The 27,585-nt window shown below is 46.0% G+C and overlaps 1 protein-coding gene and 1 long non-coding RNA gene across 10 annotated transcripts in view; one reads left to right on the top strand and one right to left on the bottom strand.

Annotated features, from left to right (window-relative positions):
* Positions 1–4,908: 4,908 nt before the first annotated feature.
* Positions 4,909–14,673, bottom strand: LOC101904128 (uncharacterized). Its single transcript, XR_238671.5, has 2 exons — positions 14,586–14,673; positions 4,909–14,023 (listed from the first exon to the last, which is right to left on the bottom strand). It is a non-coding gene; the product is annotated as an uncharacterized lncRNA (long non-coding RNA).
* Positions 14,674–15,052: 379 nt separating this feature from the next.
* PIK3R5 (phosphoinositide-3-kinase regulatory subunit 5) overlaps positions 15,053–27,585 on the top strand; it is a 75,425-nt gene continuing 62,892 nt past the window's right edge. For 5 of the 9 annotated variants that reach the window (XM_024980777.2, XM_024980776.2, XM_010816070.4 and 2 more), the window contains exon 1: positions 15,903–16,031. In XM_024980777.2, the coding sequence (XP_024836545.1) occupies positions 15,920–16,031 (112 nt within the window). In that variant the 5' untranslated portion in view covers positions 15,903–15,919. Of the gene's footprint in view, positions 15,144–15,902; positions 16,032–16,056; positions 16,713–20,082; positions 20,436–27,585 lie in introns of those variants that run through there. The other 4 variants (XM_059878316.1, XM_024980778.2, XM_024980784.2 and 1 more) reach the window with 4 other exon arrangements.

Below are 27,585 nucleotides of genomic sequence, written 5' to 3'. Positions count from 1 at the left end.
GCTGGGGCTGGAGGTTGAGTGGGGAATGAGTGCTAACAGGAGTGGGCTTTCTTTTAGGGGTGATCAAAACTGATTGTGGTATGTGCATGCTCAGTTGCTCGGTCATGTCCGACTCTGTCTTTGCGACCCCATGGACTGTAGCCTGCCAGGCTTCTATGTTCATGGGATCCATCTCCTGCATTGGCAGGCAGATTTTTTTTACCACTGAGCCACCTGGGAAGCCAAAATATATAGAGAAATATTACATTCTGTGTGCGTGCTCATGCTCAGTCAACTCCATGAACTGTAGCCCTCTGGGCTTCTCTGTCTATGGAATTTTCCAGGCAAGAATACTGAAGTGAGTTGCCATTTCCTACTCCAAGTGATCTTTCCAGCCCCGGGATCGAACCTGCATCTCTTTCGTATCCTGCATTGGCAGGCGGATTCTTTTACCACTAAGCCACCTGGGAATCCCTATTGGGTTACACAACTCTGTGAGTATACGAAAAGTATCATATTGTACACTTTAAGTGGATGAATTGTATGCTATGTGAATTGTGTCTCAATACAGACATTATATTAAAAAATATTTACCGCCAGTTCAGGATCCTATGGAATCAAGGGTCCTGCCCAAGGAATCAAGCGCCCTCCTCACAGTTACACACAAAGGTTTCCATGGCAAGACATAACAAAGGCAAGACTTTTCCGGATCTTGTTGTTCAGTCGGTAAGTCACATCCGATTCTTTTCTGCATCTTACCATATCCTAATACTTAGGTGTTGCCTTTTTATTCTTCTTCCTCTCTGTTGGAAATCCTCCAACTGGCTGCAGGTAGCCCTGCAGACTCAGTAAGCTGATTCTCAGAACAGGGTCTCCCAAGAGAGCAGCCACTTTCAAGACTATATAGCACAGTTACTAAGAGTAGCAACCATGGAACCAGACCTCCAGAGTTCAAATCCCAGACCTGTCTCTCACTAGCTACCTGACACGGTCCAGTCACTTACTTTCTCTTTTCCTCAATTTCCCCATGTGCAAAATGAGGATAACAGTGCCTGTTTCATAGAGATTATGTCAGGATTAAATGAGTTAATATACCTAAGATAGCTTCTGGTGGACTATCCTAAGTGTTGCTGTGCTGTGCTGGGCAAGTCGCTCAGTCGTGTCGGACTCTGCCACCCCATGGACTGCAGCCCACCAGACTCTTCTGCCATGGGATTCTCCAGACAAGAGTACTGGAGGGGGTTGCCGTGCTCTCCTCGAGGATCTTCATGAGTGTTAGCTGACGGTATTCCTCAGAGATGCAGGTTAAAGCACAGACCTGCTACTTTCCCATGTCCCACTAGGTGGCGCAATGGCACCACTTTGGGTAATGAAAATGGCCCCCTTTCACAAGGGTCCCGTGCACAGTTAACTCCGGACTTTGATAAACCATGCAGATAGTATTAACTTTGCATAAAGAGTGTCACAGTGGTTCCACCTGTGAACTATATGCAGTAATATCACCTATGGTGCGGCAAATTTTTCTCACTGGTGCCACTCACTGGGAAAAAAGTTCTCTCCGATCCAGAGAAACTAGTGTATATGTACAAATACCATGCATGGTCTGAGTAAAATGTTAGCTCCATTACCAACTCAGATGCAGCCACCCAACCAAAGTTGTGAGGCCTTTGTGTATGTAACACACATAATTTCTCCCTATATCAATACAATGCCCTGATGGTAATATTAGGAAGAAATCAAGAGTTTCGCAAAGTAAAATAACTGCATTTCAATATGTAAATACTGTGAACAGAATGACCAAGATGACCCTGAGAACAATGATCATTGGTAGGTGTCTGTACCTCTGGTGGTTCAAACACCTTGAGTGATGTTGCCCCGCGCAACATGATTTTCCAAAGTGTTTCCAGTTTTGGTCAAGTTGCCTTCCTGGAAAACACTAGGGTGTGTTAAGATTGTGAATCAAAACAAAACAAATGCTTTGTGTTCACAGACAAAATAAAATCAGGCTCCAGGCATAAAATCAGGCTCCAGGCATAGAGGGTTTCTTGTCATTATGAACATCCAGCGGGACATTTAGAAGCTGTAGAGGAAGTTGTGTTGTATTGTCCCCTATGTGCAGTGCAGACGTCCGGCACCTCTGGTTTCTGATACTAAATAGTAGTGTCCCCCAACAGTGTGGCAGCCAAGACTACTTCACCACAGATTCAGTTGAACAATAGCATCTCTGCTGAGAGCCCCTGGTCCAGGGTCAAAATGGCTTTGGGCATTTCCAGCAAAGCTGGCACTCAATCCGCTTTGGACTCAACTTGTAAAAAGGCATTGGCTTTTCTCTAGTCTACACAAATACGCTTGTCTGGGACCAGAGCCGGGACTCGAAGGGGGTTCCAGAGAGAGGGAGGCTGGGGTTTCCTCTAAGTGTCTCCTTTCTTTGTCCAGGAAGAGGAGGCCTGAGGAGGCAGGCTGCTCTCGCCTGCCAATCTTGGGCACAACCCAGTGGTCTGTTTGAGACTTTTCCTAAAACCCAGCTGGGAAGTAAATCAGCACAGACATAATCCTGATTTTAGCCACAGGGGCCAGGGCCTCTGCGCAAACCCCTGGCTTATGAGAATTTCCTGCTGTACATTTGCTTGGCATGTCAATCTCAAAGCTATTCTTGCTCTGCTTTCTCAGGGATGGGGCCAGCAGGTCCAGGGCTCCTGGGGACAAGGTTTTGACATACTGGCATGTACAGACTTGCTCACTGGCTCCATTAATTATGTCCACCTCCACCTGCTATGGGGCATTTTCCGGTCCTTGCATCTGGTCCCTCCTTTCTCTCGACAGTTATGGGACCAGTTCCCCACTCCCCGCCCCAACTTTCAGCTTGCTTGTCTTGAGAAGCAGGTATGACATGACCCGCCCCCTTTCACACACACACACATACCCCCACTGGTATTCCTGGAATTCAGCTGGTTTAGCAAAGCAAGACTGGATCTCTCCTGAGCAGGGCAGCTGTGTCTTTCTGGACACATTCCATCACTGCTGCCAATTGATGTCTCGGGGCCAGCTGGTCATCTACGACCCAGGTTTTGACGCCTCAAGAATTCCCTCCCAGACTCTCTGGTCTAAAAAGGGCAGCTGAAGGGCCCAGGAGCCTTCCTGTCATCAGACAAAAGGGTCAGAAGCCTGCGACTCTGTGCATTTCTGTTCTGCCGACAACAGTCCAGATGGTTCTTCGCCGAGGCATCCATGCACCTGCAGTTGTGGGCCTACACAGTATATCCAGTGACCAGACATTCAGGGACGGCCTCTGGTATGCCAGGGGCTCTGGGTGCACTGGGGACCTGGCAGACACAGTTCCTGTTCTCCTAGGATGGACAGCCTATGGGAACAAGATAGTCACTCAGTAAACAATAGTACAAACAGACATGTGATTGCAGCTAAGATGAGCAGTACAAGGAATACAGAAGCAAAGAAGTATCTACAAAGGCTATGGTGGAACAGGGGGCTAGCGCATCACAGAGGAGGCAACATTATGTTGAAACCTGAGAAGACTGGTCTAGTGGTTAACAATCCACCTGCCAGTGCAGAGGACTGGGGTTCGATCCCTGGTCCGGGATGATCCCACAGGCCGCAGGGCAACTTAGCCAGTGCACCACCACTACTGAGTCTGCGCACCCTAGAGGCTTTGCTCCTCAATGAGAGAAGCCACCGCCATGAGAAGCTCCTGCTCCAGCAACTAGAGAAAGCCTGTGGGCAGCAACGAAGACCCAGCGTGGCGAAAAGTAAATGAAAAAAATAAGAAAGAAACCTGAGGGATGAGAAGGTGAAGACAGTGGGGAGGAGCCTTTCCAGTGGTGGGAACAGCCTGGAGTGGTCAGAAAATCATAACAATAGCCAACATTCATGGATCATTCACCATGTGCCCAGCCTGCTCTACTGTCAGCCCCAGTTCACAAAGGAGGCCACAGAGGCACAGAGAGGTTACGTAATTATCCTAAAGTTCCCCAGCTACAAAGTGGCAGAGCCAGCCTTTGGACTCAGGTCAACCTACACAGGAGACGGTATCCTTTTTTTTCTTTAAAATGTTCGTTCATTTGGCTGAGTTAGGTCATAGTTTCAGCATGCAGAATCTTAGATCTTCCTTTCTTTAGTTGCAGCATGTGGGATCTATTTCCCTGATCAGGGATCAAACCTTGGCTCCCCCTGCATTGGGAGCACAGAGTCTTAGCCACTGGACCACCATAGAAGTCCCCCTATGGGTTCTTTTAGGTCCTGCTGACCTGGAGTCAGGACTATCATTACAGCCAAGGACCTAGACCTGGGTAATCTTGAATAGCCCCCACTGTGTTGGCAAAGCCCTCCAAGTGCTGGTTGGCAGGTGGTTCATGACCAGGAAGCCTCCGTGTCTGTCACGGACAATTACACCAAGAATTATACCTCCACTGTCAACAGAGCGTGCCTGTGAGGGTTTGGAGGTGGGTGAGAAGCGAGCAGAAGATGGTCTGGAGCTGAGAGGGTCTGAGGCTGGCCGGTGAAAAGGCCAGGAGACAGTTGGGGGTAGTTTACTCTGCCTGAGCTAGAGGCATAAACGCCTCTTTCTAAAATACCAGCACCCCCTAGTGGGAGTAAGTCTTCATTCACACGAGCCTTTTTAACCTGGAGTTGCTGCATTTAGAAGGGAAGAACACACATCTCACTCACACCACCAACTGAAACGGAGCATTTCTTTCAATAATAGATGTATGTAATACACCACAGGGGTGCCAATGAACAGGACCTGTGATTTTATCACCAATACATTAACAGACCTTTTTGTATCACATTACAGTTGTTGCAGATAACCTGAAATATCATTTCCATTTATCACTACTTTGAAATTATGCCCATTTTATCTCTTCCCCTGGAGCACTGTTATTTAGCACATTAATAAAGAAGCATGTATGTTAGCAGATTTCCAATTTGTTTTTATTTGTATTAAACCTGTAATACAATGTAATTATTTTCTTTTGAGTCTTATGTTTTTTATTTTATGCATTGAAAGCACTATCCTGAAATGGGGTCCATAGGCTTCACTGGGCTGCAAAAAGGGTCCATTTTTTTTGCAGATTATATTCCATTATAGGTTATTACAAGATATTGGTTACCTTGTAATTCCCTGTGCTGCACATTATATCCTGTAGCTTATCTATACCTGATCCATTTTGTGAATCCAGATGTTTTTATTCCAAATTTATTGCTCTTAGCAACATCCCACAACTCATTAACTAGTCTTTCAAAAGCAGCATTATTGAGCTAAAGTTCACATGCTAGACAACTCACTATGTAAAGTATACAGTTAAATGGTTTTCTGTATATTCAGAGTGGGGCAACCATGACTAAAATAGACATTTTCATCACTCCCATCAGCAATCACTCCCCATTTCCCCTTCCCCTTTTCCTTCTCAGCATCCAGTCAAATAATTACACATCTCACCCTTAAGTAACCCTCCAATTTACTATTTTCTGTCTCTGTGAATTTGCCTGTTCTGACCCTTTTGCATACAAATAGGATTACACAACACAGGGTCCTCTGTAAATGGTTTCTTTCACTTAGAATACAGTTTTCAAGGTTCATCTATGTTGTTGCTTGTGCCTGATTTCAAAGAGGATGCTAGGGATTTCCCTGTTGGTCCAGTGGCTAAGACGCGGCACTCTCAAGGCAAGGGGTCCAGGTTCGATCCCTGGTCAGGAAACGTGCTGCAACCAAGACCTGGCACAGCCAAATAAATAAATAAAATAATAAAGAGAATGCCTTCAATAATTTCTTATTAAAACTATCTGTGTATTATAGGTATTTGATAGACATCCTATTTCAGGTTAAGGAAGTTCTACTCCTAGTTTTCTGAGAGGTTTTTTTATTTGTTCATAAATTTGAGAATTTTACCAAATGCCTTCTCAGCATCCAATCAGAAAATTGTACAATGTTTCTCCTTTTACACTGCTTATATGATGAAGGACACCACAGAATTTCTAGTGTCAAATTACCCTTGCATTCCTAGGATAAACCCAAGTGGTCGTAATACTTATTTTCACCCTCTTAATACTTCTGCATCTAGAGTCACAAACAAGATTGGCCTGTAGTTTTCCTTTTTTCTACTATCTTTATCGAGTTTGGATATCAGGGTCATGGTGGCCTCATAAAATGACTTGGGGACTCTTTTTTCTTCTTTTTCAGTCATCTGAAACAGTTAGTACATGATTGGAATGAACTGTTCCTTGGAAGTTTGCTAGAATTCATCTGTAAAATGGCCTGCGTTTGGGATTGCCTTTGTGAAAAGATTTAAAATTACTGCTTCAATGTTTTAGTAAGTTTTGGAATCATAGGCATTGTATTTCTTCTTGAGTTAGTTTTATTGTTATTTTTTCTGGGAAAAAAATTCCTATTTCATCTAAGTTTTAAAATGCATTCACATGAAGTTACTGAACAACTGTATTATAATTTTCATAACCTTCACTGTATCTATAGCTACATCTCCTTTTACATTCCGATTATTATTTACTTGTGCTTTCTATTTCTCATCTATCTTGCCAGATATGTGTTTGCCTTTCCAAAGAATCATCTTTCTGTTTATTTGGTTCTCTCTGATTTGTATTTGAATTTGGCTTTTATTTATAAAAGCCCTTTTGTGGGGCAGGGTGGGAACTTATTCTGTTATCCTTTGTCTAACTTCTTAGAAACTCAGCTAATTAATTTCAGCCTTTCTTGTTTTCAGATTAGCGTTTAAGAGGCCATACGATTCCTTCTATTTGCCGCTTTTATTGTATCTCACAAGTTTTGAAATGTAATATTATCATCATTCAGTTCTAAATATTAAAAAAAACTTTCCATTGTGATTTTTTTTTTCTGACCAGGAGTCATTCAGAAACATCAAGGTTTATGGTCATTTTAAACTGTCTATTTGTTGACATCTAATTTAATGGTAGTGCGGTCTGGGAAAGTGGTCTGCATGACATCAGTTCTTTGAAATTTGTGAAGACTTGCTTTGCGGTCTTGCAAGTGATGACTTTGGTCATGGCTGCATGTGTGCTTGAGAAGAATGTGATTTTTAAATTATCGAGTGCAAGGTTCCGTGTTCATCAAATCCAGCTTGGTTTTGATCCAATCTTCTACAGTTATTACATTTTATCTTTTGAAGTAGTAATAACTCAGGGAAGCTTGTTGAAATCCCTCACGATGATGGTGCCTTTCTCAATTTCTCCATGTCCTCCGCTTCATTACTGCTTTACACATATTTTAGATTTTTAAGATTAGTTTTGTACAGGTTTATATATTTTTTACCTGTTGGTAAATGAAACCACCAGAATGTATCACTCTAATAATGCCTATTTCAATCTGAATTTAAGACAACTAACCACCTTTATTTTAGTTATGATTTGCTTTTTTTTTTTTCCTGCCTTTTACTTTCAACTTTGGTGTCTTAATAACTCAGATATTATTATAGGCTACAAGTAACTGGATTTCATTTTCTCTAATCCAACAATCTCTATTATTAATCACATTATTTCACTTACCTTCATTATGATTATTGGTATCTTTTGGCTTGTTTCTACCACTTTATCTTGGTTTCTATTTGTCTCACTTTTTCTGTTTTTGTCCCCCTTTCTTGCTGTTTCTTGTTTGCTTTTTGTAGTGTGTGTCAGTTTTATTTTTTATATGCTTGTTCATCTGGGAGATTTCACTTTATTGGTTTTTAGTCTGGCTTTGTATTTAAATTGTTTGCTGTTAGATTTTATCCAGTATTTCTGCATTATTAAAAAGGGAGGAACAATTTCCTTTATCAGTACTGTCTGCCGTTTGTATGTATGTACACCCACACACACCTTCTCTCTCTCTCTCATACACAAAAATTTTTGTAAGCCTGGTTCCCAGAAATGTAATCTCTAGCTCAATAGGTTATGTACTGTTTTGAAACTATTCAACTTTTAATAGCATTATATAAAAATATTTCATGAAAGTGTCCTTGAAATATTATTTAATTGCTCACAATATTTTACTATTGTAAAACTAACGATATTTGAAAATGAATTCTCTATTTTTAAACACTAGTTTTGCTTATAATTTATCACTGCTATACTTATAAGCAAACTGATGACTAATATTCTTGGGCATATTTAATTACTGAATTAATTCAGAATTACTGCATACTCTTTAAAGTACTTTTACAACCTCATGAACTGTAGCCCACCAGGCTCCTCTGTTTATGGAATTTTCCAGGCAAGAATACTGGAGTAGGTAGCCATTCCCTTCTCCAGGGTATCTTCCCGACCAGGGGAATGAACCTGGAGCTGCATTGCAGGCGGATACTTTTACCGTCTGAAACACCAGGGAAGCCCATATGTTTCCATACACAATACCAAACATATACTTACAGTCAGAGTTTACGAGAATTTGGGGTCTCCAAATGTTTGAAAATTCTGGGTAATATAATTTCTCTTATCTTTGCCTGGCTGTCAGATGGACGTTTATATCTCACTGTTTAAATTTACATTTTTTCCTTATAAACATTTCTCACATGCTTATGGCTACTTGTATATCTTTGGTGAACTGTCTGATCTGCTAAGACCACTTTTATTTGGGATATGTATTTTTTAATGTAAAAAATATATTTTACATTAAGGATGGCATGCTTAACACTCATTGCAAACATTTTGCCTTCGCATACCATTTCCCTTCTCATTTAATGTTTATGTGATTTTTCATGGACAGAAGTTATTTTACTTTTCTATACACAAATCAGTCTTTTCCTTCATAATTTCTGATTTTGGCCTCATGCTTTAAAAGGCCAGCTACAATTCCAATGTTATATACACATTTCCTTTTTTGCTTCTGCACTTCCCTTATTTTCACTTGGACGTATGGATCTAAAATTAGTCAGAATTAGGGGTGGGATATAAGATTTGAGGTAGAAACTACACTTGTCTTTTTCCTCCTAATGGCTGTCCTAGCCTATTTGTTGGATGATCGAGCCTATCTTCTTTACCATATATTAAATTCCTTCAGATACTTGTGTTTGTTTCTGACTGATCAACTTAGCCCCATTGATCTTTTTATAAACTGCAAGCAATTGGACTTCATTTTCTCCAATCCAACAGTCTCTATTAATAGTCACATTGTTTTCACTTACATTCGTCATGATTGTTGGTATCTTTTGGCTTGTTTCTACCATTTTAGCTTGGTTTCTGTTTGTCTCATTTTTTCTGTTTCTTTTTTCCTTTTTCTTGCTGTTTTTGTTTTTTGTAGTGTGTGTTTATTTTTTTGCCTGTTTATCAGTCTGGGAGATTTCATTTTATTGGTTTTTAGTCTGGCTTTGTATTTAAATTGTTTGCTGTTATATTTTATCCAATAGTTCTACATTATTAAAAAGAAAGGGACTATTTCCTTTATCAGTACCATCTGCCATTTTTATCTGGAAGGCTATGTATGTATGTATACTCCCTCTCATATACTGGACAAGAATTTTTGTGAAAACCCTAATCAATATTTTGTGACAACCTATATGAGAAAAGAATCTGAAAAAGAATGAATATATGAATATGTATAACTGAATCACTTTGCTGTACACTGAAACTAACATTATAAATCAACTATAGCCAATAAAATTCAAATTAAAAAAATAATTTTTATGAGACAAAGTCCCAGAAATGTAATGCTTTCAATCTGTGGTACATGGAACATTTTCGTATGTCAGATGGAAACTTCTACCTCATGACTAAACTTTTTTTAATGGCTAAACTTTTGAGGGAGTTTCTTGGCTATCCTCACACAATTATTTTTCACGACGAAATGTAAAGTCATTTTATCAATCTCCTTCTCCTCTTCTCACCAGAAGCTTTCTTTGGCTTTTGATTGAAACTATATCACATTTACATACTCCACTGGTAAGAATGGATATTTTTTATAATATCATTTTTCAATCCCAGAACATAAATGTTTTTCTATTAATCAAGGCTTCTTTTGTATCCCATAATAAAGTTTATCACTTAAAAAAATAACAGCTTTTGTTCACTTGAAACTATCACAAGATTGTTAATTGGCTATACCTCAATACAAAATAAAAAGTTAAAAAAAACAGAGATGACCAAAAAATAAAAAATAACTACTTTATTGAGACATGGTTCGCATTCACCATTTTAAAGTGAATGGCTTTTAGTACAATCACCATTGCAGTCAATTTTTTTAGAATTTAAAAAATACTTATTTATTTATTTAGGCTGTGCCAGGTCTTAGTTGGAGCCTGTGGGATCTAGTTCCCTGACCAGGGATTGAACCTCGGGCCTCCTGCATTCAGACTGTGGAGTCTTAGCCACTGGACTACCAGGGAACTCCCTGCAGTCAATTTTTAAACTTTTTTTTCCCCCACCACAACAAAGAAATCCCATGCCCATTAGCATTCACTCCCCATTTTCCTCCAATATTCCAGTGCTAGGCAACCACCAATTTGCTTTGTCTGTATGGATTTGCTTATTCTGAACATTTCACATAAAAGGAATTATACAGTATGAAGACTTTGTAACTGGTTTCTTCCACCTAGCATGATGTTTTCAAGGTTCATTCATCCTGTAACATGTCAGTCCCTCATTTCTCTTTATGGTCAAATAATATTACATGGTATGAATGTACAATATGTTATTTATCCATTCATCAGTTGAGGAATTATCCATTCGTCCTTTTTTGTGTTGTTTCTACCTCTTGGCTAATAAATAATGCTGCTATAGATATTTGTATGTAAGTTTTTGTGTGCACATGTTTTAACTCCTCTTTGGTATACACCCAAGAGTAAAATTGTTGGATCATATGGTAACTTGGACAAAGAAGCCTGGCAGGCTACAGTCCATAGAGTTGCAAAAGGTTGGACACAAGTGAAGCAACTTAGCACCAAGGGCACACGTGGTAACTCTATGTTTACCTTTTGAGGAATTGACAAACTGTTTTCCAAAGCATCAGCACCATTCTACATTCCCATCAGCAGTGTGTGTATGCATGTTGTTTTCAGTCCCTCAGTCATGTCCAACTCTTTGTGACCCCAGGGACTGCAGCACACCAGGCTTCCCTGTCCCTCACCATCTCCCAGAGTTTGATCAAACTCCTGTCCATTGAGTTGGTGATGCCATCCAACCATCTCATCCTGGGTTGTCCCTTTCTCCTCTTCCTTTCAATCTTTCCCAGCATCAGGGTCTTTTCCAGTGAGTCAGCTCTTCACATCAGGTGGCCAGAGTATTGGAGCTTCAGCTTCACCATCAGTCCTTCCAATACATATTCAGGACTGATTTCCTTTAGGATTGACTGGTTTGATCTCCTTGCTGTCCAAGGGAATCTCAAATGTCTTCTCTAACACCACAGTTTGAAAGCATGAATTCTTTGCCACTCAGCCTTCTTTATGGTCCAACTCTCAGATGCATTCATGTATGTACGAGGTCTCCAAATTCTCCACATTCCTGTTGACACTTGTTATAATCTTTTTATTCAATGGGTGTGGTGTTTCCACTGTGGTTTTGATTTGCCTTTCTCTGATAACTAATGATGTTGAGCATTTTTTTCGTATGCTTGTCGGTCATTTATAGATGTTTGAAGAAATACCTGATCATATCCTTAGCCCATTTTTCAATTGGCTTTTTTTTATTATTCATTTATAGTAATTCTTTGTATATTCTAAAGTCTCTATCATATTTATATGATTTGCAAAAATCTTCTCCCATGCTGTGGGTTGTCTTTTATTTCTTGATGGGGTCCTTGAAGCACAAAAGTTTTAAATTTTGATGACATTCGCCTTATCTGTTTTTCCCTTTGGTTGTTTGCCCTTTTTATGTTATATCTTAAAAACCATTGCCAGGTCCAAGGTCATGAAGATTTACACCTATATTTTCTCCTAAGAGTTTTATAGCTTTAACTTTTATATTTAGTTTTTCTATTCCTTTTTGAGTTAATCTCCATGTGTAATGGGAAGTAGGGATTCAGTTTCTTTTTGGGGGGGATATGGTTATCCAATTGTCTTAGCATCATTTTTGAAAATAATTCTTTCCCTCTTTGAATTGTTTTGACACCCTCATCAAAAAGAGTGCATGCACGTGTGCTCAGTCGCTAAGTCACATCTGCGACCCCATGGACTGTAGCTAGCCAGGTTCCTCTACCCATGGGATTTCCCAGGCAAGAATATTGGATTAGGTTGCCATTTCCTTCTCCTGGGCATCTTCCTGACAGAAGGATCGAAACCATGTCTCCTGCATTGGTAGGTGGGTTCTTCACCACTGAGGCCCCAAGGAGGGTGTTGCCTCCCCATTGGGGTATCGAATCCTAGTCTCCTGTGTAACAGGCAGGGATACTCACCACTATATTAACAAGAATCAATTGATTGTAAATGTGAGAGTTTATTTCTGGATTCTCAACTTTATCCATCGACCTATAAATCTATCTATAGCTCTGTGGTAAGTTTTGAAATCAGGGAGCTTGAATCCTCCAACTTTGTTCTTTTTCACGGTAGTTTTAGCTATTCTGGGCCCCTTGAATTTCCTTTTCTTAGGCTTTTTTCATTGCTAGGATGAATGAACTCTTTTCTATTTCGTCACTGCTCTGTATAGAAAACTATTGAAAGTCATATATTTATTTTTGTGTCCAACTACTTTACTATGCTTGCATATAAGTTCTAAATATTCCCCAATCCATTAGATATGGGTTCTTAGCTAGACAATCATATCTTTTGCAAATAATAAGCTTGTCTCTTCCTTCCCAAATTCACATCTCATTTATTTTTCTTCTCATTGTTTTTCCTTGAATTTCACACTCTTCACAGTGTGACATCCTTGTTTTGCTCCTTGTTTTCATAGGGTTGTCTTTGTTATCAAGGATTATATTATTCATTCCAGGTCATCACTGAGGTATCACATTGTCTGTTGCATTGAAATAAATACATTTATCATCTTGACAAAGTCTTTTTATTCCCAGTCACTAAGAGTTTTCATCAGGGTTCATCTTATTAGGATAATTATGTGGTTTTTCTCCTGTGTCCTATTCATATGATGAACAATATTAATAAACTCTTAACATTCACACCCCCTCCCCCAGCCCCTTGCGTAAACTGTATCTCTTGAGTCAGTGGGAACAAATTAGCTCACATTAACAGGAATAACTGAGGTCTCACAGTGCAGCTCCCACCTGTATAATATAGAACAGATGTCACAAACTGAAAGTTGGCAGGTCACGTCTGGTTTGGCTTGCAAGGGGGGGGGGTGGTGTGTGTGTAAAATACTGTGTTAAATTAGTTTCCAGCGTTTAAAAATCAGGAGATTTCAGACTAAGAGCTCCAATTTTTGGTTTCTCTTTACAAATGATAAAATCTGACCATGTGAGTCCTGCATTCTCATAGGATGACAGTGAGCTAAAGTTGCCCCCTGGGTGAGGGGGCTACTGTAGAGGACTCCTCATTTACATCTTTTTCACATCCTATTGTCTCCATACCATATTGTTCCCAGACATCAAGGTCAAGGGTCAGTTGCCAGACTTTATATTTGTGTAGTTATTTTTCTTATAATGGAATTAGGTGAAAGTGTGTAATCATGTCCCTAGCAAATGCGGAAAAACAAGAGACCAAGAGGGAAATGAGCTTCAGGAGAAACGGAAGCACACGTAATTCTCAGGGGAAGTGAAGAATATTCCTATAATGCTCAATACACAAACTGTGCCTGTTGAAAAGATACAATGTGAGATGCCACCAGCTAAAAAACTAGTAAGAAGAACATGAAAAAGATGTGTAGGGGAAAGAAAAAGGAGCGGGAGTGGGGTTCTGACATGTCCATTGGGCTTGTTTCAGGAGGCAGAGAGCACCCACAATGCTATCATGAAATACCGTACTCTATCTAGCAAACCAACACCATCTTGCTAGTTTTGTCCTTGAATCTGAGCTGTGTAGCTCTTGACCCTGCTCCAGTCCTGGGTGGCTGTAGTTCGAAGTCCTGGCCAATAGCTGTCAAGTGCTGATCAGATCTCCTGGTTGTTCTGCCCTCTTGGGCTGGGGAGACACAGACAGAGCTGAGGGGGAGAGTGGGGATGGTTAACAGGAGAGCTGGATCCACTTTTTTTCAATTTATTTGATTGCACCCAGTCTTAGCTGTGACATGGGAATTCTTAGTTGTGGAATGCAGGATATAGTTCCCTGACCAGGGATCCAACCCAGGTACCCTGTATTGGGAGTGAGGAGTCTTAACCACCGGACCACTACAGAAGTCCCCCTGATGTGGGATGGGACCAAGTGGGCTTCATGAGATGCCCAGCTCCCTGATAGTAAACCCTAGTGGGCAATTCTGTTTCAGCTTTCTTCCACCTCCAGTTTCAGGGACATCAAGGATATGGAAAAAGTCAAGGATGCCATAACTTCTCCTGTAGCTTTCAAAGCACTCTCAGGATCCACCATGTCAATCCCGCTCATGCTGTGTCTTTCTTGCTACTAACTTTCCGCTTCCAGAGCCCTTCCAGCCCTTCCTCCCGACTTGGCCACCTCTGGGCTGCCTCCCTCTTCCCCCTTCTTTCCTTTTTTTTTTTTTTTTTTGTGGTGGAAAAAGTAAGGACTGGGGAGACCAGAGTCCTTGTTTACCCTTCTCAAGATGAAAGACCTCCAGGATGTCTTCTCACAGACTTTGTGGCTCTGGTTCCTGGTTTGTAAAACGGTGGGGGGTGGGTGCTCTGGGTGGTCCATGCAAGAGAAGAAGTGCTCGAGGTTCTGAGCGCCTTCCCGTCTCTAACAGTGGCTGGGACCAGTTCTCTGTGCTCATTCACGAGTACTTTCTGTTTCTGTGTTTTTGGGGAAGTTGCTTTTTCTTGGTATTGAGTGAGTCAGGAGAAGAAAAATCATTGGCAGTCCCATCTCTCAAAGCCTCAGGTAGGGCTGTGGCTTCTGACAACACTAACGGCTGATCTTGAGGCCGATTTCGAATGCCTCTAACAGACATTGTGACACAAGTCCCATTCAAGAGTGAAAATGGAAATTCCAGCCTCGCCCTTTGTGACCTCTGAAATAAACTGCTATTCTTTCGTCGCCAGAGCTGCTCGCACAACAGCAGCCAACCTTCTCATTCCTAATTTGTAACGAGGAAACGGAGGCATGGGGAAGAGCAGTGATTTCCGGGATCCCTAAGAGTTCTTCAGGCTCTGGGTAAAAAAACACATCTGCTCGCGTGGCCTGTGGGGAGAACGGGTCGGGGAGGGCGCCAGAAGAGGGCCTGGACCCTGGAGACGACCCCTCCCCGCCTTCAGGAGAAATGGCTGCAGTCACAGCCACTGGTGATGGACGGTGAGGAAATCAGACCAGAGGCTGGGGCAGCCGGGCCGAAAGTCTGGATGGGCTGGTATTTCTGGAAAGATTTCTGCCCAAGGACGAAGGGCGAGGGTCGCGGGCCCGTGTGCACAGCAGGGCTGCAGGCATTTTAAAGGTTAAGAGCACCCGTAGAAAATAGAAGTAGGAGGAGGAAGTGGGGCGCTGGGGCGCAGTGCGAGAAGGAAGCAACTCGTCGGAGCTTCCCCTTTTTCCTCCTTCCCCGAAGCCCCCACCCCAGGCCCCTCGCCCGCTCCGCCCACCCATCCAGCCCTGCCAAGCCGCGCTTCCGCTCCCCCTGGTCAAGCCTCACCTTACTTCTGGGGGCGACGTGGGGGAGGGTCGCTGGCGTCCCTCCGGCCTTGGCCAGCCCTCAGCCAGGACCTGTTCCTTCCGAGGGCAGAGGAGCTCAGAGCTGGGCGTCCTCATACGCGCGGTGGGCTCGGGCCGGACTCCGAGGATGCTTGGGGTCAGGCTGGCGCCAGGCCGACGCCGCCCAGCCACCAGGTGGCGCGAGAGTCCGGCTGGGCGGCCTGCCCCGCCCCGCCCTGGCATGGCCCCGCCCCGCCCCGGCATGGCCCCGCCCCCAGTCCGCCGTCTGAGCAGAGCCCCGATCGATGCTGGGACTCGCCGCGCGGGTCCCCAGCTCCGGCGCGGTGGTCGCGACGGTACCCGGAGTCGCAGGGAGTCGCCTCTGGAGAGGGACTCGGCGCCCAGCGGGGACTGCAGGTGTGTGGCCGGGGCGCGGGGACGCGGAGTGCACGCGTAGGGGCTTGAGGCAGAGCCAGAGCTGCCCGCGGACACTTGGAGACAGGTGCGCCCTGAAAGCACAGGCTGCAGCCAGTGCGCTGGACAGATCCTGCCGTCTTCTGCCTCTGAGAATAGGGCCCATTGCCGGGGACACGACTCGCACACACGCGTGCCCAGTAATCTCAGACAGAAGGGTATGCCGGCTGTCCATCCTTACCTAAGTAGCCACTGCTGGAGGCATCTGTGCGGTCCGACTGTGACCGCAGCCTCCTGCTGCCTCTTTCGAGGCTGCCCTGTGTCTTCGGGTCAAGGAGTCTGCTCTCCCGTCTGGGAGCGCTCTCTCTCTGGGAGCCTTGGCATCAGGGGTCCTCAGCCACCAGGACCTCCAGCGAGCGTGGGCCCCCAGACAGTGGCTGCTTTTCTCCAGAAGCGCACTCTTGGCGCTGTCAGCTTATCCGTGTTTACACCCTCTCGGTATCCTTGCGTGACTCTGTGTGCGCGTGTGCATGGGTGTGCGCGTGTGCATGGGTGTGCGCGTGCGCATGCGCGCTGGCCCATCCCAGGCCTCGGGTAAATAAAAGTTCTTTAGGTCAGTAGGAGGAAGGAGATTATTCAGAGGGAAAAGGAAGGCGAGATGAAAGCAGCAGGATGTGGTATCAAGTAAGTTACAAGCCTCTTGCAGAGAGGAGGAGTGGGTTTGGGCGAAATGAGGGCCGGAACTGGGCCAGGTCTACCTGCGTCCAGGGTTCTGTCTGGGTCCCCCGTCTTTCCCTCCCTGCAGTGGTCACTCTGCCTTCTCCTCCACACCTTCCCTCCTCCTGGCCTGGGACTACCCAGAAGGGCAATGGTTCCCAGAACTTGTTAAAACACACCTTCTCCAGGCACCCCCTACAGTACAGCTTTCCAAGGGTGGGATCTGGAATCTGTATTTTTCTAAAATTTGAATAAGATCCGTTAAGTGATGAGGCTGGTGCCATTGCTTGGGAACCCTGGATGCTTTGGAAAGGAGGCCCGGGTTCCAGCTGTGCCCAGCTGTGTGACCCTGAGCCTCATGAGCATCACACTGCCCTCTCCCAGCCTGCTTCCCTGTCTGCAAAATGGGCCCTAACCTGCAACCTCAGGGAGCAAATCAAATGAGAAAGTGTGAGCAGGGCGAATGCACAGGGAGCTGCCCTGGGTGTTTGCAGAACAAGGGAGTGGGTGTCTCGGGCTTACCTGCTTCCTCAGCGGGGACACTGCGGTGTGGCTCCTCCGGAAGACAGTTTTGAATGGTCCACTCTCTCTTCCTGCTCAGAAGACCCTCCCCTGCTTCTTGAAGAATAACTAACCAGGATGGTTATTCTGGGGACAGTGCAGAGTCTGTGTGTGCCAGGCCTCACTGTTTTTTGTTTGTTGTTTTTAAATTTTGGTTTTGAGGGCTCTTTGTTGCTGTGTGGACTCCTGTTCTCTAGTTGTGGGGCAGCTCCGTTGCCTGGGGACCTGTAGGATCTTAGTTCCCTGACCGGGGATTGAATGCGCATCCCTTGCATTGAGAGGGGGATTCTTAACCTCTGGACCCCAGGGAAGGCCCCTCATCAGGGTTTTAAGATCCTTGCCAATCTCTTCCGTGAGGGATAAAGAACTGTCTTCTCTTTACAAGCTGTAGTGGACAGAGAAAGACCTCTGTCTCTTTGCCTGTCTCTCCCCAGCATGCGCCCCGCTTTTTTTTCTTTCGAGAAGAATCAAGCGGAAGCTAACCGGGTGACCAGTGTGTTTGGGTTTACTACAGGGGTCATAATGTGGAGGAGGAGGCTGGCTGTTGGAGGCTGCTCCATGGCCCCAGGTTAGTCTGATCACTGGCCTTCCGGCAGAGATGCGGAAAAAGAAGAGGCAGTCACCTTTGCCTGGGCAGCCCAATGTTAGAGGCTCCAGCTTGGGTTCAGAGGAACACTCAAAGAGCGCTGACTTGGTCTTTGTTCAGAGAGCCTCACCCACAAAGGACTGAGCTGGCCAGACTTCTGTGGGACCTCTGTGAACTAGAAGACTTGTTTGGCTCAGCTGTGGGTAGACTGAAAGCCTGGATCAGCTTTTTAAGCAAGGAAGTATCTAGAGGGGCAAGATGGAGTGATTGTCATCAGTTCAAGGAAGAGGTTTGAGGTTCTGGCATAGATGGCATGGGGAGTGGACAAAGGAAAGACTATGTCTGACTTCTATCCAGAGGCAAGCTGAGACAGCACAGCAAACATATATTACTTATTAGAGTATTCCATTGATGTGAAGATGTACGCATTTTCACATTTTAACAACTCTGAAATCATCTTACCATCTATGGCATCTTACCATTATAAAAGGTGGCAATATTTCTTTCTGGCACACAAAATAATGGTGGTGTAGTCGCAAAGTCATTTTCCACCTCTTGTAGCCCGCCAGGCTCCTCTGTCCATAGGACTTTCCCAGGCAAGTATATTGGAGTGGGTTGTCATTTCCTTGTCCAGGGGATCTTCCTGACCCAGGGATCAAACCCATATCTCCTGCATTGCAGGAGGATTCTTTACCACTGAGTGACTAAGGAAGCCTAAAATAATGGTGCATCTTACAATTGATGGCATCTTTTTCGATTCTGTTAAATATGATGTGTATTTTGCAAATATGGGGAACGCTTTCGATGTACAGAGGTACACACAGAACCACATCATTCTTGTAAGTGAAATGGCACGTATCACTTTTTCCACCAGCTTTACCTTTTAAACACCAAAACTTTTCATGGTATCCAGTTTTTAAAAGAAATCCTTGTAAAATGTGTTGCTTGCCTTTATAAATCTAGCACATGGTGTGTGATTTAATAATTCCTTGAAAATATTAAACGGTTCTACCTGCCATTTTGTGCATACCTTGGGTCTGCTCAGGACAAAATTTTTGTCATCTTATTGTCCTTTTCCCCTTTAGCTATCATTTCATGGTCCTTGGCAGTGGGCTAAGTATTTCTCCATTTCCTTTTCATCTTCACTGCCATACTCAGGTTGCTACAACTATTATCCACATTTCATGAAGGAAGAAACTAAGGACCAGGATGATACTGCTAGGAAGCGCCAGGGCTGGGTGGATAACCAGAGATGACCCAGCCCAAGGGGTATTCTGCCTGTGCCTGTGGGTGTGGAGGGCATGGCTTGTGGGGCTGACTGGGAGCCTGAATGTGGCCATCTATAGGTCTTCTCTGTTTGCTTCCAGGCTAGTGGCCGGAAGGTTCTGGATAGTTGGGTTATCAGCCAAGTGCCTTCCAGATAAGTGAGGTGTAGCTGTAGCAAAGTGCACAAGATTGGAGGGTAGGGCCAATGAATGGGAAGAAGTGGGTGACCAGTGGCACCAAGCAGACATTGGGTCCTTCTTGAGTCTACCACATCTAGCACTTGGGGTGCATGGCTTTGAGCTTTAGGGTTTGTCCTTAGTGGGAGACGCCTGCCTCCAGCTTTCCCCAACTCCCAGTCCAGCTTCTCTCATGGGGATATAAGATGACAAAGCTGAACAGGTCACACTCCAGCTGTAAATCCTCCCGAGCTGCCCTGGCCCTCTGGAGAAGGTCCATACCCCTTAGCATGCCTAGCAAGGCCTCCGCCACCCAGCTCAGGTCACCCTGCCTTCTTCATCTCTTGAAGCTTGGGCAGACCTCAGTACCTTTGCACGTGCTGCTCCTTCCCACCACATTGCCCTTCCTGTCCACTGCCTGCCTGGCAGACCATGAATTCATCCTTGGATGCCCAGCTTCAACCTCATCATCTTTGAAGACTTCCCTAAGCCCCTCTTCACTCCACAGCACTGGCCACGCCATCCTTCCGTCCTCCCCATGCCTTCCTTGTCCTCCCGGAGCACTGGCCCCTCTGGCCTGCAGGGTCTGACCAGTGACATGGTGGCTGGCTCACCAGGGCCTTCTGATGCTCAGCACAGCTGTTCAGCTGTCACCATCAGACTCCCCAGGATTTCTGAGAAATCCACGAACAGCAATAGTGGGGGCTGCCAAGGGGGCTGCGGAGCACAGGGTGTTGTGGGGGGCAGAAGGGTGGGGTCCGGAAGGAGTGGTGTGCTTTTCATTTTCATGTCCTCAAGAGTCTTGCTGCTGTTGTTGTTGACCTAGGCAAATGAGTCTGTGTGGTTTCCTTGTCGGGGGCAGGGCAGGGGTGTGACAGCTGAAGGCAGCTTCTGCCTCCTGTGGAGTCAGGGGGGCTGTGTTTCTGCCTGATTCCCCTATTTCTAGCCCTGTGACCCTGGGTTGAGTCCATGTACATCAAAAGTGTCAGTTTCCCCATCTCCCTAGAAGCGTGCACAGATGCTTTCTATGGTCCCTTCCTCATCTCCAACAGTCCATTCCTTGGCTCAGCACCTCTGCACGGAGCACCTTCCATGTGCCAGGTACGTGCTGGGGCTCTGAGGACTGTGAGGGAGACAGATAACGTTCCTGGAAATTTTTCATTTTGGCTGCATTGGGTCTTCATTGCGGGCTTTTCTCTGGTTGCGGCGCTTGGGCTTAGTTACCCTGTGGAATATGGGATCTTAGCTCCCCGACCAGGGATAAAACCTACATCCCCTACATGGGAATGCAGATTCTTAACCACTGGACCACCAGGGAAGTCCCCCTCCCCTGGTGGAAATTAGTCTAGTGGGCAGGACACTAGATACCTATCGTGTAATTTCCATCATGAGAATGATGAGGTCCCGGGCGAGTATGGAAAGGGAACCCCATATAGTTTAAGGATTAAGGAGAGGCTTCCCTGAAGAAGTCACATTCGAGTTGAGAATTGAGAGATACAATATAGAAGAAAATACCAATGGTAATAAAAATGATCCCCAACACTGAGCAGACATGTGCTAAGCCCTCTCTGGGTGCACCCTCTCAGGAATTCCTTTATTTCTGTGGGGTGTGGGGGCCTCCTCTCCTACAAAAACCAAGTGAGGTTAACTCTGGCATAAACCAGAGACCCATCCCCTGCGCCCCATCTCCCCTCTCCTTGTCTCTCCCCCTCCTCCGAGGTCGCATGAAGGTCATTAACACTATGAGGGGGCGCCTCCCTTTTCCTTTGCACTGATCATCACCAGAGAGTACGTTCCTTTGCTGCTGAGGGGCTCCTTGCAGGAGTCCCTTGCATTTGCTCTCACATTGGCTATCCATAGCGAAAGGAGCCTCCATCCACAGAAAACCACCGTTGGCCTTTCGTTCCATCCCTCTCAGAGTTGCTGTCCTTACAACCCAGATTTTGTGTATTTCCTACGAAGTCATCCTCTCAGCCCCCACATCCTTCTTCCTTCCAGGTTTTCTTCCCAGGACCCCAAGGTCTCTGTGGACGTACCTCTGGCTTTTGGGTCTGAGCATTTGTTCCTGAGTGACTTGGTGGTTTTAACTCTCATCAGGCAAATCTCCCCACAGCCACTTCCATGCAGCCTGGCTGAGGCCACCCTCCTCCTCAGTGCATTTTCTGGGTGAGATTACATCTACACCTGCTGCTCTTATGGGAGACTTTCGAACTCAGTCTCGATAATGGGCCTCTTTCAGAAGCTGATAAAGCCATAGATCATCCCCTCCATCTCCCCACAAAAGGCACACGTGTGCACGCACACGCATGCTCTTTCAAAGTTTTGCAGAAAACCTCTGGGTCTTCTCAGACCTCTGCTGTCCACCAGGGAACCCAGGTGAGTAACCTCTGATCTGGAAAACAGGACTTTCTATACACTGATTTCTTTGGCTCCATGCAGGAGTCAGCTGTTGTGAGAATGATGGATCTCTCCTTGGGGAGATCTCAGGGCTTGGTGTGGGGACCACTCACAAGCCGTGTGCACGCTTCCTGGGTTTATTATTGAATCTTGAATTCAATCCATTTCCAAGATGATTGAAGAACATCACTTTAGCTAGTAGTTGTTGTTGTTTAGTCATTAAGTTGTGTCCAACTCTACGACCCCATGTACTGTAGCCCGTCAGCCTCCTCTGTCCATGGGATTTCCTAGGCAAGAATAACTAGACTAGATCTTCCCAACCCAGGGATCGAACCCATGCCTCCTGCATTGGCAGGTAGGTTCTTTACTGCTGAGCCACCAGGGAAACCCTTACTTTGGCTAGTGGTGTCCTTAAAAGAAGCCCTCTGCTCTGGTTCCCCTACCCCCAGCCAGGGAGCTAGACTTAAGGCTAGAAACGAGACCCGAGAAGGTGCATGTTGGTGGCTATTCTCATGAATAGAGACGATCCAGGAAGCAGAGAGGCAGCCACTGCTGGTGTTTTTGCTGCAAATATTCTCACGGCCTCCCTTGTTCTCAGGGACTGGCGTGAGTGTGGGCCTTTATTTCTCTGATGTGGTTGTAGTTCTTTAGAGCTGATGCCTTGAAGTCAAGTGCCACGTGTAAAGGAAGTTTTCTTCAATTCCTCATTTCTAAGGATTTGTTAAAGCACAGATGGAAGTTAGGTTTGCCAGTTACAATTGGAAGCATCCACTAGGAAAGCCTTGTATTCTTTCGCCTTGAGGTAGGTTTGCGTGATGTGTTACATCATTAACTTCCTTCTCTTCAGCCCTGCTTGCCCTTTTGGAGTGAACTCTGCTTAGTCAAGGAGTTTTGTTCTTTCAGAACAGTGCTAGGTTTGATTTGCTGCTATGCCTTTAAGAATTCTTGCATCCGTGCTCACAGATAAGGTCGGCCCATACTCTCCTCTTTTGTACTGCTGTTGTCATGTTTTGATGTGCTGGTTATGCAAAGTGATTTTGGAGGCATTTCATCTCCTCCTGGGGCTTCCCTGGTGGCTTGGTGGTAAAGAACCCACTTGCCAAGGCAGATGAGGGTTCAATCCCTGGATTGGGAAGATCCTCTGGAAGAGGAAATGGCAACCCACTCCAGTATTCTTGCCTGGATAATCCCATGGACAGAGGAACCTGGCGGGCTACAGTCCACAGGGTCTCAGAGTTGGACACAACCGAGTGAGTGATCATGAGAATCTTCTCCTGCGCTCTGGGGACAGCTGGCAGAGCAGGGCATGGTCTGTGTCTCGGAAGTTGGAAGAAGAGCTTAGTCTTAGGTCTCCACTACTGGATTCTCGGTTTCCCAGTCCTCCCGGGTACACACCTAGCACCTCCATGCTCCCAAGCTGGAACCTCAGAGTCATCTTTGATTCTTGAGCCTTCAACAATTCTCCACTGATTCCCGTGAGTCTCTCCTTTTCCTGCCCTTCAGCTGAGGGAAGGCTCATTTCCACTCTTAGATGCTTCCATCCATCTGGAAAGTGGTGCAAGGCCAGGTGCTGTGTTTAGTGGGGACGCTGATAAACCATCTCATACCCAGAGAAAGGTAACCAAGGTAGTGATGGCACAATACCGCATGTTTACAGAAGGAGAGATGTTTTTCTATATGAAGAGGACATAAAGGAGAAGTCATATCCATGCAGGAGACATGGGATCAATCCCTGAAGAAGGAAATGGCAACCCAGTATTCTTGCCTGAAAAATCCCATGGACAGAAGAGCCTGGCAGGCTGCAGTCCGTGGGGTCACAAAGAGTCGGACACAACTGAGCAACTAACACTCTACTTCGGGACTAAGCATAATTCTTTGGAAAAGGTGAAGACCTGCCCTGTAGAGGTCGTTCTCCTAGGAGGAAAGGGACCCATGAAGGGAATTGTGAGGAAATAGATCTCAGCTTACCACAGGGAAGAGCTTAGAGAAGTTCAGAGCAGAATAACAATGGAATGGGCAGACTTGTGGTAGTGAGTTCCCCATTGGGAGAAACATTCAAGGAAAACGCATGTCAGACGTAGAAACGAAAGCTGTGAGAATAGAGACACATCACTTCATTTCTAAGCACCTCTAACTCTCCAAATCTCGGTGACTGTGTCTTACTGGCTGTAGAAAAGTTGGTTGTTCTGATAACATAATTTGAATTTAAGAAATTCAGTGGCCTTGAATAAACAAATCCCAAAGCTGGGCAGTTCCCTCACAAATCCTGCAGCCCGTCTTCAGAGCCTGTCCTCCCAGAGCAGGAGCTCGGTATTGGTTAGAAAACCAGAGCCATGCATGGTAAGACTCTGGAGCCACAGCTGGACATAGGGATGCTTGCCCATCTCCTGTGCTTGATAATGGACTTTTTTTCGGTGAGGGGCAGGGGGGAGTCTCTTGTTCTTGGCTCCTCTGAACCAATCTGATAAAATGGACTACTTCAGAGACACCTTCCTCTGTGGCTGTCCCACAGAAACTCGGTGCCAATCTGATCCACCTCCAGGTCACGCGGGGAGTTAATGGCCTCTTGTTCTTGGGGTTTTTGAGCCAACGTTTAATGGGCCTTTGCATTTCGCATTCACTTCTGTACTGACATCTTGAGAGTTTCATTTTGAGAAAACCCAAAACTCAGAGCTCTCCTTCGCCTGTTATTGTGCTTAAGTGAACACAGGGGGGTTGTGGCGTGATATTCAGACTACTGAATGGGAGTAGGAGCTGAGATCTCTAGTCCTAGCTGTCCCCCACTCAGCCGCTCATCTCCCTAAGCCTGTTCCCTCTTGGCTCAAGGGGCTGTATCTATATTCTGACATCCTATGAGTTTTACAAAGTCTTCTCTCCAAGTGTAGACTGATAGGAGCTGCTCTGATGAGCTAAGCAGAGAGGGGACCCGCTCCTTCCCTCATGTTACCCATGTCATGGCAGGACTCCCAGAGGCTAAAGTCCTTCTGACCACAGTGGTGGCCTGCCTCCCTCCACCCAGGCTTCTCTACTGGAAGTCTTCCTCTGAAGTCATTGGTGGCCTTGTAATGGCAGATTCCAATGGCTTTCTGCTAGTTTGCATCTCTTTGCAGTTTCTGTAGCATTTGATGCCCAGCACCACTTGCTAGAGAGCTTCCCAGGTGGCTCAGTGGTAAAGAATCCATCTGCCAGCTCAGGAGATGCAGGAGATGCAGTTTCGATCCCTGGATCAGGAAGATCCCCTGGAGAAGGAAACGGCAACCCACTCCAATGTTCCTGCCTGGGAAATCCCATGGACAGAGGAGACTGGAGGGCTACAGTCCATGGGTTCGCAGAATCAGACACAACTGAGCGACTGAGCACACACACACATCCTGACCTAGAGCTTCTTCCTCACCATATGCACCTCCTGGCATTCCTGTGCACGCTCCTCTTCTTGCTGTCCCAGGTCATGCTTAGCTCCCTCACCCAGACCCTCATGTCCAAGTCCACGCTGGTCAATTTTACCATTTCGACATCAATACAACTCCAGAGCCCAGCTCTTCGTCCACGACGCAGGCTTCCTCTCCAGACTTCCCCATTTGGGGATGTCTAGTGAAACCAGACTCCTGGTCTGGAGTGGAGACGTTGCAGTCACCTCTGAGTGCTCCCTCCCTCTTCCTGTCCCCTACTCTCCAGCCAGCTTTGATGGTGCTTCCTTTGGTTCTCGCTTCTTTTCACTTCCCTATAGTTCTCTCTGTCACCCAACTCAGCTTTCGTCACCAGCATCCTAGGCCTGCTTATGGGCCTTCTGGACCCTGCTGTCTTCCTCGCTTCCTCCAGGAGATTCTTCTAATGAAACTCTTTTTGTCACCACGCTCAGAAGCCTTTGGTGCCACCTGCCTCCTAGGGAAAGTCCAAAGTCCAAGGTCTTGTGTTTGGAGTTTCAAAGCCAAGTCTTGCTCTTAGAATCTTCTCCATGAATCCACACTCTCTCCTCCAGCCAGATGGCCTGACTCAGTTTCCTCCCCAAGACTTGATGGGTATTCTTATTTCTCCCTTCTCCTCCCGGTGAGGAAAACTTCCCAACCATCTTGTACAGCGCCAACTCCCCACTGAGGGGCCAGCATCTAGTGATGCTCAGTTCATGTGCGGTGAATAAATGTTTGCCTGGTGGAGCACCCAGCACACAGGAAGTCTGGGTCAGCCCTGGTGGCTGATGATCAGGCATCTGAGTGCTTTGTGGGATTCAGTCAACCTCTGAGAATGCATTCTCAGGCATCTCCCTGGATTCTGTGGGTCCCACCTGAGGTAAAGGTATCCTTTTGGTTTTCCCTGGTGGCTCACACGATAAAGAATCTGCCTGAAATGCAGGAGACCTGCGTTGGAAAAATCTCCTGGAGAAGAGAATGGCAACCCACTCTGGTATTCTTGTCTGCAGAATTCCATGGACAGAGGAGCCTGGTGGCCTGCAGTACATGGACTCACAAAGAGTCAGACATGACTGAGTAACTAACACTTTCCGCTTTCAAAGGGGCAAAGTCCTGGGTCTTTGCACTCCAGTATGGGCAAGACAGGCTGGTGGAGGGGACAGGTGGGGAGGTGGGGTTCAGACGCGTTAAGCCCCTGGGAAACTCCAACTGCTAAGTCCTTGATCCTTGGGAAACTGTTCCACCCTCTAAGTTATTTCAGATTCAAGACAGCAGCTGGGCACCCCTGGTAAGCCCAAACAAGCCACTCCCAGCTGGTGACCCCGCCTTAGAGGAGCCTGGGGAAGTGTCTGTTTGCAACATGGGTGTTTACAAGGCAGAGGGGCTTCCTGTCCCGCCTACCAGGCTGACTGTGGGGCAATCAGGAGCTGTGTCTTCAGGGGCACTGGGGCAAAGAAATGCTTGGAGGATTTCTTGGAATTCTTCAGACATCCCAAGGTGGGGTGTCTGGCCATGCTGACCCTCGAGGAAGCCAAGGGCAACATGGAATGACCTCAGGTTTTTGAACCAGGAGAAAATTAAATGTGACTGATAATTAATTTGCACATCGCCCTTTACAACTTCTAAAGCATTGTTCATAAATGCAGCCCGGCTAGTTTAACGTGGAACCCTTTAGAGGGAAAAGAAATTCCCTTGGTCACGCCCAAGCAGGGTAAACAAGGAGAAGGTTCTCTTTTTCTTTACTGCTTTGGAGAGGAAAGAAGGCTTTCTGGGACTTCTCTGGTGATCCAGTGGTTAAGAATCTGCCTGTCAATGCAGGGGACACAGGTTGGATCCCTGGTCCAGGAAGATTCCACATGCCCTGGAGCAACTAAGCCTGTGTGCCACAACTACTGAGCCTGTGCGCCTAGAGCCTGTGCTCTGCAAGAAGAGAAGCCACTGCAACGAAGGGTAGCCCCTGTTCTCCGCAACTAGAGAAAGACCCTGCCCAGAAACGAAGACCCAGCATAGCCAAAAAAATTAATATTTAAAGAAGAAGAAGAAGAAGGCTTTCTGGGGGAAGGAGAGAGTAGTGGAAAGATCTCCCCAGGAGAGAGAAGCTCCCAGTAGTGCTTCCGAGTTCATTCGACATGGCAAGTACGCCCCTCTTCTCACCCACCAGAGAAATGGGCCGAGGGGGCAGTCCCCCCACCAGGCTGTAACCACCACCACGGCACCCCCAAGAACAGGGGCTTGTGTCCAGGGCCCCCGTCCCTGGGTTCCGACATAAGCGCCTGGAAAGTTCTGGGAACGTACCTCGTGCTCTCTCGGGCCTGGGGACAGGGGGGACCCCGTGACCTTTCTCTAGTGAGCAGGCAATCCAAGGATGGGGTTCACCCCATCACGTGACTTCTGATGCCCTGTGGCTGTTTTCTCTGGTGACTGCTTTCTCTGAACCCAGTAGAGAG

The sequence above is a fragment of the Bos taurus genome, chromosome 19, assembly GCF_002263795.3.
Source record: "Bos taurus isolate L1 Dominette 01449 registration number 42190680 breed Hereford chromosome 19, ARS-UCD2.0, whole genome shotgun sequence".
Taxonomy (NCBI): domain Eukaryota; kingdom Metazoa; phylum Chordata; class Mammalia; order Artiodactyla; family Bovidae; genus Bos; species Bos taurus.
The sequence above is the reverse complement of the archived record's forward strand: the minus strand, read 5'-3'. Positions and strand labels throughout refer to the sequence as shown.